Genomic DNA, 13,569 nt, shown 5'->3' on the forward strand with positions numbered 1-13,569 from the left:
TGTGGGTATATGTCTGAAGGCTAAAGAGCAATTTAACTTTTATTATTGTAAACTTTTCAACTGTGGATTTAACTAAATGTCACTTGTTCTCACTATTTCACAACATTCATCATGAATCTATCAGTTAGATAGACTAGATCTTCTCACGCTGCTTCAGTGATGGTAACGTTGACTCATGGGTTCAGTCAGTACACAGTGACATCACAGCTGGGTGTGGTTGAAGGACAATGGCTTCCTCTCCAAACCTCGACCAGCAGCTTTGTGTCATTTTGATTCGGTTTCATTTTTTCTGCTCAAGTCAACATGAAGCTGAGTCTAGATTCTGAACAGGGAAATCCTCCTGCGTCCTTTTATCTCGAGTTTCCGTCTTCATATCCAAATAAAATAATAACAATTTGTGATTTGCTTCCATCTCTAGACAGAAAATTATTAACTTCATAAATACAAACTCAAGAAGTGTGTGTAACGGGAGAAGTACATTGTTCACTTTCATTTCAAGAATCTCCCAATCTGCACAGAGTGTGTTTCTGACTTTTTATTAACAATTTACATTTATGACACATGAAGCTCTACAGTTCATTGCACTTAAAAAGGTTTCACCAAAAACCAGATCAACCCAGATTGAGACTGAAGATAAATAAATATGAAGTTCAAACAGTACAGACGACACAACTCTTAGCTTGGTGCATTCTATAAATTGTCACTTTAGTTGTACTAAGACCAAGTTTGGACAGAAAAGGTAAATTAGAATTTGACACTGGTTCAAAATAATATAACACAAATCAGAACAATGAGGTTAATAACATGTGCAAGTTCAGTTATTCCCCTAAAACCTAATGAGATGAAATATCTTTTTCCATGTGCATAGAAATAAAGTCACAGCTACATTTACAAAGGATTGGCACTGTTGTAAAAATAAATCCCTTTTGCCCGGCAGATTTAAACAAAGCTTATTATTATTATTATTATTATATTAAATCAATAATATTTAAAATGAGTTATTCTCATTAAGCCAAACAAACCGTGAACATCCCACATCCGATCTAAAACCTGCAGCACCTGATGAGGTGAAGTGGTTTCATTCACCACAACTACACAACTTCATGAAACAAACTGATGCTCCACTGCATTACACTGTATTTCTGATTATTAATAAGAAAGGCACAGCTCCCACTGAGTTTACACGACCCCCCCCCCCACACACACACACTGGTCAGTGAAAGCTCCAGTGCTTCGACATGAACCGACAAACTTTGATTCTTACAAGTCAAAAAAATAAAGTCTAGTAAATATTCTGTAGTTGTTTCTTTTGATAAATCTAAAACAGTTTTATCAAAATAGACAATTGAACTAACATTTTTAATCCCACTTTCTGAAAAGGCACAGATATGAAACTTTATCTACTTTATTTACTACAAATTTCACTTCCTCCTTCTAGAGAAAATGCTGATCAGCTGTCGAGCAGACAATACCCGAAAAGAACAAGTTTTAGAAAACAGTTTTTCCTCAGGAGTGACGCCTCCTCTTTGGACACTTGTAGTTCCGAGCCAGTCCTAGTTCAAACATATTCCCGGTTCTCATAATCCTTCTTGATGGCTTTTTTAATGCGGTCGATTTCATCTTCCTCCTCATCTGAACTATATTTATATTCTTTTTTCTTGTTGCTTTCCAGATCGGCCTTCTCCTCTTCGGCGACGCCCTCTGGTGTGGTCGCCTGCAGCTCCTCCCGGATGGAGTTGAGCTCCACCAGACCGTCGTGCAGCTGCGTGGCCACTTCCCGGATTTTGGCGGCGAACTCCGACTTGGCCCCTTTCTTGAGTTCTTTGGAGTCTTTGGCCACGAAGTAGATGTCCATACCTACGAAGAGTCCTGTGAGAACGCCGGTGGCCATGCTGGCGATCTGCACCGCCCTGGCTGCCGTGCTGCCGGCCACGTTGGCGATCTGAACCACGCGCATGATCTCGTTGGCGTTGATGAGGATGGCCTTTCCTGCCATGGCGCCGTCCTCGTAGAAACTGCTGCTGAGCACAGGGAAGTCCCGGTTGTACGCGTGTTTCTTCATCTTGATCAGGTCGAACTTGCGCAGGGCTTCGATTCCCTGCTTGATGAACTTCAGGCACTTGTTCAAGTCCATCATCTTCTCCTGGTAGTCCTGCACGATCTTCTCCACCTTCTTGCGGTCCATGGAGTTGTTGACCTGGTTGGAGATGCCGGCGCCTGCTGACGTCAGGCCGCCTGCTGTGGCCACGCCCAGTCCCACCGCCGTCACAATCAGGGAGGTTCCGAAGGTGACCGGGGCCAGAGCGAGGCCGGCGATGGTGGCGATGCCCCCGATGGCGCTGGTGGAGCCGCCGGTGATCTGAGCGATCTTGGTTCTCTTGTTGAACTTGTCCAAGCCGTCGGCGAGGCCGTTGAGGCTGATGACGTGCATCCACAGACTCTCAGCGCGCTCTGAGAACAGCTTGTTGAACACACGGATTCCTTTCTGCACCTTATCGGCCGTCAGAGCAAACGCCCTGAGAAGAGAAGGTTGAAAAGGATCACAGAGAAGTCACCGTATCTAAAAACGACTTTGCTATCCAGTCGTGATCCAGCCAGAAGGAGACTACTGGTTCTACTGGGTCCATGAAAGACAGTGTAGACGTGGATACCTCAAAACTTTGGTTTATCTGGTTAATAACACGTAAAACATGGTGAAGTGAAGAGATGCAGTGAAATGCATGTGAGAGCTTTCACATACTTGGCCTCTTCCTTTTCCGTCATGTCTTCCACCTGAGGTGCGTCCTCCCATTCTGAGGAAGGAAATATAAAACAATCATTAGCTTTAACATCACCAGGCCAATATCTGTACACCAGAATATGATGCCCATTATAAATGAAATAAACTTTTCTTCCATTAGAGCACTGATGAGGCCCGACACCGATCTAACAGATCTTAGCTTTCTGAGTGAACGTTTTCTTAAAGTCTAAACTTCCGTCTGAACTGTTGTGCTGTAAGTAAAATAATTTTTTTAGGAATTTATTGGCTCAAACCTTTGTTGTCCACCTACTTTTAGTCATTTAGTTTGTTTACAGATGGAAATAAAAGCCTCAGAACAAAACCAAATAAAAGTAAAGTAAAGTTAAAAACATTGAAAAACCAAAGTAAAGTTAAAAACATTGAATTCTCTTATTCGTCACTTACGCTCCACCGTGTTCCACCACTCCATGAGATCCTCCACACCCTGGAAGATAACATGAGGGTTTGTAATTGTACGTTTATCAACATGCATCAGACTGTGTTCACATACACATTTGGTGATTTGTTTATATATATATTTTTGGTTTTAGATATGAACCTGAGGGTTTTCAGGCTGTGACGGGTCAACACGGAGATCCTCCAGCCGGTCGAACAGGGAGCGGCTCGCACCATCGTTCTGAGACAACAGAAACCATACAGCTTAAACACCTATCTGTATATCTATATAATATAATACAAATGTAAAACATATACAGTCTCTAAAACCCTGAGTTAAGACAAAACCTCTGGCTCTGCAGAGAATAACACATCTTAAGTATCCTGTATGTTGTTTCTCTTTCTATCCTGCGTGTTTGGATTCAGACGAGGAAGAGACGATTCTTAACACGACAACTTGTTCCTTCTGTTTTTTTGCAGAAGTAAAAAGAACGAAAACCCTGAATGGACGCGTTGAAAAGGGAAGCGGAGAAACCAGTCTGGCCACATTGCAGCCTAATCTCGTCTCATCTTCGGTGCATAGACTTCTGAGTGAAGGTGTGGGGGGTGGGTTTCATGTTAGCAGGGGAACAACAACAACTACACAACGCAGCAGGTCGGCTATAATCATCTCTGCTGGGAGCTGAGACCAGAGCCCCGGGGACAAACTCGCTGCACAACTGCAAGACAGACGTTGTTTTCAGAGAGGAAGAGTCAGCTGACTGAAACAGAGCTTTTGAAATCTTGAACCACGATGAGTAAGACTCCAACGCGTCAGGCAGAAACAGCGATAATGAGCTTCTAGAGAAATGATCAGTGTGTGAGAGAGAGAGAGGCGACTACACAAATATAAGTAAAAGAGGAGAAGGAAAAGATCAAATGCACTATCTTAATTTACTCTACCTCTTCAGCATCTACCTGCCCGGGCCGCTGAATCACGTTGGTCTGAAACAGATGAAGACAAACACACACACACAAACAAACACACACACACACACACACACACACAAACAAACAGTTAAAACACTTATCATATCAATATACATTTTTGCTTTTGGTCTGATGTTTGCTCCAAAACAACAAGTTACAAAACCCCTTGCAAAATAATTGTGTTTCCACTTTCCGCTATGTTACTGTAACCATGAGAACATTACAACAGGAGGAATCAGGAAGTCATCAGGAAGAGAGATAGAGACGATAGAGAGAGAGAGAGACGATAGAGACGAGTGGAGATCTGAACACTAACTAAATGAGCCGAGACAGACACAAACTCCTCTTAGCAGCGTTTTGCTTTCTTCTGTCAATCTTTTAAGAAACAAATTGAAAGTTATAAAGAGATTAAACTATTTCGATTCATTTCCTCCATTAGATCTGTTCTGCTGGTCTGACAGAACATTCCTCTCCAGGGATTTGAGCTGCTACTCTGTGGTTTGCTGTGTTATAAAACCACAATTATTTGACAGTGTTAACACAAACAGGGACGGTTGTCAAGGGAGGAGACAAGTTAGGACAAGTCCCATGTTGGAGGTTTACCTTGACCCGTGGCATGAAGGGATTGTGACGCTTAGGCTTCTTGACTTTGGTCTGAAAGAAAAACAAAGCAGCGTTACCTCAAATTCTAAAATGTTCTTTAAAAGCTGCAATAACAGTAAAATGATTCCAATGAATATCAAAACTAAATATTCCAACTTCAACAGGCAGAAATGAAACGGAAGGAGTTCAGCTGACCGCCTCTTTCTTCTCGTTGAGCTCCTCGTCTTTCTCTTCCTCCTTGGATGAAGATTCATCTTCTTTCAGTCCTTCATCATCAGATGCAGCCTAAAACAAACCATCGAAGAATAAAACTTCATTTGTACATTAAGTTCACTTTTAAGCTTTTGTTAAAATCTGTTGAATGAATGAATTAAACATAAAACACTGTCTTGTACCTTTGATGCAGCACGAGACATGAACGGGTTATGGTGCTTGGGTTTTTTCACTTTGGTCTGTAAAGAAAATTTCATTCATCAGTGGATTGAATTTGACTGAAACAACTGCCTCTAGGCTCAGATCTCAGATATTAGATCTCACTGCTATCAGCTCTTGTCACTGAAAGATAAACAAATTGCACTTGTGGATTCAAACCATAAGAAGGTAAACGACAAACACTTCTTTGACTTGCGTTGGATTGTTCAACATCACAAAACAATAAGCAAACAAAACTCTGTCCCACAGTGAAGAGTGAACTTACTGCTTTACTCTCTGGAGGATTCACCTCATCTCCGTCTTTGGCTTCAGCAGATTCATCTGGTTTGAGACCTTCATCGTCTGAGCGGCTCTGCAGCAAAGTAAACAAGTCATTTAATAAATGATTCATGTTTTAGCAAAGTTTGTTTGCATTGAAATGTTTGTGTGCAATATTGTCCTTGTGTTATTAACAGCTAATAATAGATATGTAAACAACAAATTTAACCATTTTATAACGAATGGACACCTTAGCGGGAAACTCTGACTATATTTCTTAAAAGGAAAGTAAGTGAGTTTATGTAACTATTACAACAAATCACGTCATTAAACCTCAGCCGACATGGAACAGTTTATTTAAAATATGATCTATAAATTGTTCATAAAGTCATAAGTGTTTGGAACAGTGGTCGAGGAATACTCTCCTGTGTATCAGCTTTATATCCAGTCTAACTCTTTCACTGTGTGAACACATCAGTACCTGACGGTTGATGCTCTGCTTTGGTTTCACTGCTCTCTTCATCTCCTGTCATCAAACCAGAACAGTTTTGTTACACTTCGATACACACAGACACACATCAGCTCCAAACAGACACACACAGCCACTGAGGCTTTACTCCACCTCCTCTGACGGTCGCACAGGGACGACAGGAGTCTCCGCAGCCTTCTCCTTCTTCTGCCGGGAGGTCATTTCCTTTTTGTCCTTCGGAGGAGAAAACAATATATTTAACCACTTATGAAACTTTAACAAAATAGCCTAATGAGCCTAATGTTTAAATGTAACAAACAGCAAACATCCTGCATATCTGCATGTTTTGTAAATATGGGAAGTGCAATCTGAACCTGATGATCCTCGGCCCCTCCTGGATTCACTGTATCGTGTGTGGATGTCCTTTTCATTTCCTGCAACACAAAGAGTCAGAGACCGACAGAGGAGGAGTCAGAGCAGAAGCTTAACATGAACCACATGTCGCTGAGCAGCAGCTGCTGAGTTCCACTGAGTTCAAACCTCTGCAGTTGGTTTGGGTCGGGCCACCAGAGATTCACTCTTCTCCTTCGTTTCTCGCTGGATCGCGTTGCTTTTGACCTGACAAGGACACAAACACACACAGAGACAAACAGAAACACACACAGACAAAGTCACATAAAGTCACAGTGTGTTGTGCAATAGGACGGGGGGGGGGGCACACAAAAGAAGCCTTTAGTTTGGATGGTTTAGGTTAGGGCAAGGGGCAAGAGAATGTAGTGTGCTCACTAAGATATAAATACAAACGAGTGTGTGTGTGTGTGTGTGTGTGTGTGTGTGTGTGTGTGTGTGTGGTCACGATGACTCAGCAGTGACACAGTAGTTCGACTGACCGGTTTCGACTTTTCTTCCTCTAGTTTCTCGTTCTCTTTGAGCGTCTCTGTGTCTTCAGCGTCTTTCTGCACAAAAGACATCAGGTATGAAAGATGAAAGTATATCAACAGAAAGTAAATGAGTCACATTCATTTAAAAAGGTAGAAAAGTTCCTTAGTTCTCGAGCTCTAAAAAAAACATCAGAATCTAAATCAGCCTCACTTTGGCTGCAGGTCGAAACGGGTTCAGCTTGGTCATCGCCTCTGTAAATTTATTCTGAATGAGAAAGAAATTAGAGGGAAATAAAAAAATTAAAATAAAGATTAAATACATGAACGACAACAAAGAACCTGAAGTAAATAAAAGCAATTGAAAACCTGACAGACATGTTTGTGACCGGGCTGGCTCTCCTCGTTCTCTGACGTCTCCTCATCATCAGAGTCAGAGTCCTTCTCCTGTGGATGCAGATAATGAGTGAATCAAACTATCACCAGCTTCATATCTTCTGTGGATGATTACATCACGTGATGAAAGGACATCTCACCCGTTTGTCGAGGTGGAACGTGCTCTTCATCATCGCAGACAAACCGTTCTGAAACAGGACAGAGACACTGTTACTCTTCACTTAATGAAACAGATCAGGGCTCTGATCCTGACTCACAGCAGAACTTATACATTCAGCTTTGGGTGAAAAAACTCTTTACTATCGTTTACAGCTTCAAGTCTCAGATCGAACTGATAAAGCTTGATTCAGTGACTCTGGTACACAACCCACCTGTTTGCCTTTGGGCTTCTCTGTGGTGGAGATATCTTCATTCGAGCCTCCTGAGGGTTCGGACTTTTCTTTCTCCTGATAGGAAGCAAAACAATATTTATCAGCGTTTCACTAATCGACAGCACGAACCACTTCCTGGTTGGGAAACGGACCTGAAACGAGGAGGTGAAAGGATTCTTCAGGTTCTTCAGATTCTTGGCTCCGCCCTGAGGGAGAAGACAAAGCTCTTTAGGTTTCAAACCGACGCCTTCAGCTGTGGCTTTAGCGTTAAAGGTAAATGTTAATGTTACAACTGAGACTCCATCCGTTACCTTGGAAGACTTCTCTGAGAGACTGTCGCTGCTGGCAGAGAGTTCCACCTCCAGAGACAAGTTATCCTGCAAACAGTGAAATACTATAACTCTCATAATGGCAAAAAGAAAAAGGAAACACTCATGTTTCATTTCCAAATTATAAAATCAAACCTTTGAATATATTTGTTTATAAAATGAGTAGATTAAGATCATAACACTTCTGGGAAAAGATTTTGTTTTGAGTAAATAAAAGCCAGTGAGCTGAAACACGAGCAGGAAGAACATGATTGAGTAAGTAATACGTTTGCAAAATATTGCAGTTTTTAAGAAGAAAACAATCAAACTACTACAAAAAAACAAATAAAACAACCAATACTGAATACTGGAGTGTTTGCAGACCCCTGAATTTAACTAAAGATGATACAAATCACACTTTTAAAATCAGGCCCAGTGCGATATCTGGATTTTATCACGACTTCTTTCAATCTTGAGAACAAAGTGCAAACCAGTGTAGCCTTTGACGCCTTTAATACTTGTTAACCTATTAAAACCTTCAAACTTCCATCTCACCTGAGACTTGGCACCTTTCTTTTTGAACACACCACTCAGAATTCCTCCTTTCTCCTGAGAAAACAAAAAACATTAACGATCACGTGATTTACAGTTATGATTGGAGTTATCAGTTGAGGATGCAGGAAATGACTTTCACAAACCTTGGTGCTGTTCTCAGACAGATTGTCGTTGCTGCCTGAGAACTCGTCGGGGGCGTCCAAGTCGTCCTGAAGGGGACAAAGAAATGTCAACAAATTCATTTATCATCTCCAAATTATGTCGCACAATTAAATGGGAAATGCACAACTCTCACCTGAGACCCTCTCCTCGCTCTCAAAGGCTTTGGAGATTTTTTAAATATTCCACCGAACATTCCACCGGACTCCTAGAAAAATAAAGATGACATTCAAACAGTTTCTCATGGGTCCTGATGTTAAAGGAACAAGCTTAGTTTATTAACTACCTCTAGAAGTTAAAATGAATGCTTTGTTCAGATAAGAAAGTTTACAGCCTTGAAGAATCCTCACCTTAGTGTTTCCAGTAGTTGACAGATTGTCGCTGCTGCCTGAGATCTCGCTTGGTGCAGTCAAATCCTCCTGAAGGACAAAAACAAGCATCCACCATTATGATCAATGACTATATAATATTAAAAAATGGTAAATAAGATGAGTGATACGTTCAAATCTCACCTGAGACTGTGTCCTCGCTCCAGAAAGCTTTGGAGATTTTTTAAATATTCCACCGAACACTCCACCGGACTCCTGGTAAAAATAAACATTACATTTAAACTACAGTTTAAGAGCATTTTCCTCTAGTGGAGGATTTTCGTGACAAATTTCTTCTTTTTTCTGAGCGATTCACACAGCAGCTGAAGCCTTAAGGTTTATCTCAACCTTCCCACTTTACAAAACACAAACACACAAACTCTAATTTCAAGGAGTTGACCTCAGGAAACCTTTGTTAAACAACTATAGAAGCTATAATCCAGTGTTTGAGCGAACCACACTCAGGTTAGAAAATGGATGTTATGCTACAGTTTAGTGTTTACAGATTATAATCCGGTTGTGTTAAACTGTACAAAAGTAGTTCATGGAGTTGACAGGCTTTACCAGAACTCACCTTAGTGTTTCCAGTTGCAGACAGACTGTCGTTGCTCCCTGAGAGCTCGCTGGGCCGAGTCAAATCCTCCTGAAGGACAAAAACAAGCGTTAACAATCATTATCCTCAACTAATAAAGTAACACAGAGTTAAAGGGAGACAGGTTGGATAAACAACTCTCACCTGAGATTGTGTCTTTGCCTTTGGGGCTTTTTTAAACATTCCACTGAACATCCCACCGGACTCCTGGAAACACAGAATAGAAAGAATATTAAAACTGCATATGAAGAAGATTTTCCTTCGGAGCAACATTCCTCTGGTTTTCATGCAGGTTTCACTCTCTCGACACAGACACACATCCATTGACTAACTTGAGTGTTTGAGCAGCATTAGAATCTCTCAAAGATGTAGTTGACGGAGTTCACAGGCTTGAAAGAAACTCACCTTAGTGTTTCCAGTTGCAGACAGATTGTCATTGCTCCCTGAGATCTCGCTTGGTGCAGTAAAATCCTCCTGAAGGACAAAAACAAGCGTCAAGTATTATTATCAACGACAAAAATGTTAAATAAGACGAATGATACGCTCAAATCTCACCTGAGACTCTGTCCTCGCTCCCAATGGCTTAGGAGGTTTTTTAAACATTCCACCGAACATCCCTCCTGACTCCTGGAAACAAGAATGGAAATAATATTAAAACTGCAGTCGAAGAAGATTTTCCGTCGGAGCAGCATTCCTCTGGTTTTCATCCAGGTTTCACTCTCTCGACACAGACACACATCCATTGACTAACTTGAGTGTTTGAGCAGCATTAGAATCTCTCGAAGGTGTAAGAGACAAGTTGACAGAGTTTACAGAGTTGAAAGAAACTCACCTTAGTGTTTCCAGTTACAGACACATTGTCGTTGTCGCCTGTTGCAGTCAAATCCTCCTGAAGGACAGAAACCAGCATCCATGATTAATTCCATCTACTAACGACGTCACACGTGTTTTTAAGACAAGTCAGATCCTCGACTCTCACCTGAGATTGTGTCTTCTTTTTCTTGAACATCCCACTCAACATCCCACCCGACTCCTGAAGAGAGAAGACATCACATCATGAGTTACTTTAATATCTGACCAAACATGAACATCTGAATTATTGAGCGGCTGCAGCGGTCAGAGGGACGGGGGGGGGGGGATCAACACTCGAGCCAGGGCTGTGGGGCAAAGTGCTGATGGATGCAGGTTCAACCTCGCTCACAAAAACAACAACAACACACATTGCAAACGTTCCATTCAACGTGATGAGCTCTGCACATTTATAAATAAATGTTTTTACTCAGGATGTGATGCAAATTTAATAAACTCAAGTTTTCTAAATGATTTTGGGGGAAATTTATGTGAATGTTGTTACAGCGAAGAAATCGTTGTTTAATTTGCTTAATTTTAGGCAACGTATCATATATGTAAACTGTATATTTTTATCATTTTATAAGTTTAAATTATCTTTTTTCAAAGATTCAGTAAAAGCAGTAACTTAAAAAACAGAAGGGAGTCAGGATAGTCGGAAAAATGGAAAATATACAGCCAAATGTCACATTAAGTCTACGTGTCATTACTTTGCTTTTATGTATTTATTAATTTAACCTTGTAACATGTTAATAATTACTATGTTTTTTTTAATTTTTTGTTATATTGTGGTATCTGGTGAGACTCACCTTAGTGTTTTCAGACTGACTTCCCTCGCTGACTGAGAGTTCACTCTCTAAAAGATCCTGAAACACAGAAATGATCTGTCAGCCTCATAACACAACACCAGGGGAGTCATGTGATAACTGTATTTCACCGATAAGGATCGGGTTTCACCTGTGACGGCCTCCGGACATGCCCTGGTCTGTGAGTCAGCTTCAGGATCCCACCCAGGACACCGGGTTTGTCCTGCAGGATAAAAACAGGCCAGAGAAAAGTTTAGTTTCAGAGAATAACATGAGAATATCACAGAGTAGAAACTGAGCTCACCTTCGATGACTTGTTTTCTTTTAAACTCTCACTACTGGCAGAGAGATCAGGATTTTGTGAAGAGAGGGAGGCCTGGCAACACACAACTCAAGTTTAACTACAGATCAAAACACATTTGAAGTACTCAGGTTACAGGTTAATTACAGTATACTATGGAAAAGTTGAATATTATACTATTAAGTATAGAAAACAAGAGACACTACAAACCTGTGGTTGAGCCTGTTTGGCAGATTTGGTCGTTTTCTTGAACATTCCTTTCAACCCGCCTCCTTTCTCCTGAACATGAATAATACACTTTCACCAACTTATAATTACATAAGTGTTGAATGAAAAAATTAAACACAAACATTCTCCCACCTTGTTGCTGTTCAGACTCTCGCTGCTGTTTGAAAGTTCACTGTGTGTTGATAAGTTGTCCTGTGATGTCAAAACAGAACATGACGTTGTGATGACATACATTTAAACAAAAAAACATTAATCTTTGATAAACCTGCTGAATATTTTAGTCATTAACTTTCTTTTTTGTTTTCAACTCTACAGTGAAGTGGCTCATTTCTGACGTTAAATCTAATAAAGCAAATATTCAAAGTACAAGGTCACCTGGTCTTGGACAAGTGGAGATGCAGATTTGGTCGATCTCTTGAAAATCCCACCGAATAACGCTGCTTTCTCCTGAAGAGTGAAGGAGAGGAAGAAAAACATCTCATTAAAACTAATATATATCTAATAAACAATGAAACTTCAAGTCACACAGATTGAGATCAAATACACAAAAACATGTTATTAATTGATTTGTGGGGGATAAACAAACTACAAACCCCATCATAACATAAACAGTAAAGTATTAATACCCATGAAATAATCAGAAGTTTAAAGTATTAATATTCATGACATTAGAGTATTAAAAACTACAAACCCGATCACAACATAAGCAGTAGAGTATTCATATTCATGACATTGGAGTATCCAAGTATTAATATTCATGACTTGACAGTATTAAAATCTACAAACCCCATCACAACATTAACAATAGTTAAAGTATTAATATTCATGACTTGACAGTATTAAAAACTACAAACCCCATCACCACACAAGCAGTAAAGTATTAATACTAACGCCATTGGAGTATTAAAGTATTAATATTCATGACATTAGAGTATTCAAAACAACAAACCCAATCACAACATAGGCAGTAAAGTATTAATACTCGTGAAATTGGAGTATTAAAGTATTAATAATCATGACCTCACAGTATAAAAACTACAAACCCCACCACAACATAAACAGTAGAAGTACTAGTATTGACTTGACAGTAATACAAAGTACAGTGTACTCACAGCGACCCCTCCTCCATCACACTCCAGATCCAGGTCGTTGTATCGATCCTGTCAGAGACGAAGGAGGTTTGTTAAGAATCACCTGCAGCTCGTTCCGGAGGAGGAGAAGAAGTTTGTCAGTTCACTCACCATCGTTTCCTCTTCTTCTTCTTCTTCTTCTTCTTCTTGTTCCTGCAGGTGAAGCGACGCTAGAGGAGAAGGAACCAGGAGCTTAGTTTCCTCCACATTGTTCCCGACTCGAGTCTTGCTTCCAGCCGCTGGGATGAAAAGTTAAAGATCCTCCCCCTCGGTGAAAAATATAAAAATGGCGGATCAGAGACCTCCCCCTATCCTGGATAACTGTGTGGGTGTTCACCTGTGTGTCTGACCTGTGTGTGTTTGTGATTGTGTGTGTAACCTGTGTGTGTTTGTGATTTTGTGTGTAACCTGTGTGTGTTTGTGATTTTGTGTGTAACCAGTGTGTGTTTTTAAATGTGTGTGCTACCCTTGTGTTTGTTAATGTGTTTGAATGTGTGTGTTACGTGTTTGAATGTGTGTGATACCTGAGTGTGGTATGTGTGTTACCTATGTGTGTGCGTGTTTTTGAATGTGTATGTTCCCCTGTGTGTGTTCACCTGAGTTTGAATGTGTGTGTTACCTGTGTCTTTGAATGTGTGTGTGTGTTCCCCTGTGTGTGTTCACCTGAGTTTGAATGTGTGTGTTACCTGTGTGTTTGAATGTGTGTGTGTGTTCCCCTGTGT

General features: G+C 40.6%; 1 protein-coding gene across 5 annotated transcripts; it reads right to left on the reverse strand.

Annotated features, from left to right (window-relative positions):
• Nucleotides 1-520: 520 nt before the first annotated feature.
• On the reverse strand, nt 521-13,079 carry LOC133968002 (nucleolar and coiled-body phosphoprotein 1-like). 5 transcript variants are annotated; one of them, XM_062403780.1, is made up of 39 exons: nt 12,959-13,079; nt 12,830-12,877; nt 12,093-12,161; nt 11,850-11,909; nt 11,700-11,768; nt 11,493-11,564; nt 11,340-11,411; nt 11,192-11,248; nt 10,513-10,566; nt 10,366-10,422; nt 10,089-10,160; nt 9,939-10,007; nt 9,678-9,740; nt 9,516-9,584; nt 9,086-9,157; nt 8,924-8,992; nt 8,710-8,781; nt 8,558-8,623; nt 8,415-8,468; nt 7,863-7,928; nt 7,704-7,757; nt 7,552-7,626; nt 7,321-7,368; nt 7,154-7,231; nt 6,999-7,052; nt 6,797-6,862; nt 6,447-6,524; nt 6,281-6,340; nt 6,060-6,140; nt 5,919-5,963; nt 5,445-5,531; nt 5,143-5,199; nt 4,943-5,032; nt 4,748-4,798; nt 4,118-4,159; nt 3,339-3,416; nt 3,185-3,224; nt 2,741-2,792; nt 521-2,516 (listed from the first exon to the last, which is right to left on the reverse strand). In XM_062403780.1, exons 1-39 carry the CDS (start codon nt 12,959-12,961, stop codon nt 1,559-1,561), a joined length of 3,327 nt encoding a protein of 1,108 aa, XP_062259764.1. In that variant the 5' UTR covers nt 12,962-13,079; the 3' UTR covers nt 521-1,558. The 5 variants fall into 5 exon arrangements, with proteins under 5 accessions (XP_062259764.1, XP_062259765.1, XP_062259763.1 ...); XM_062403781.1 differs by having other exon boundaries at nt 7,163-7,231; nt 12,093-12,164; XM_062403779.1 differs by having other exon boundaries at nt 12,093-12,164.
• Between the last annotated feature and the right edge of the window lie 490 nt (nt 13,080-13,569).

This window comes from Platichthys flesus, chromosome 14 (assembly GCF_949316205.1).
Source record: "Platichthys flesus chromosome 14, fPlaFle2.1, whole genome shotgun sequence".
Taxonomy (NCBI): domain Eukaryota; kingdom Metazoa; phylum Chordata; class Actinopteri; order Pleuronectiformes; family Pleuronectidae; genus Platichthys; species Platichthys flesus.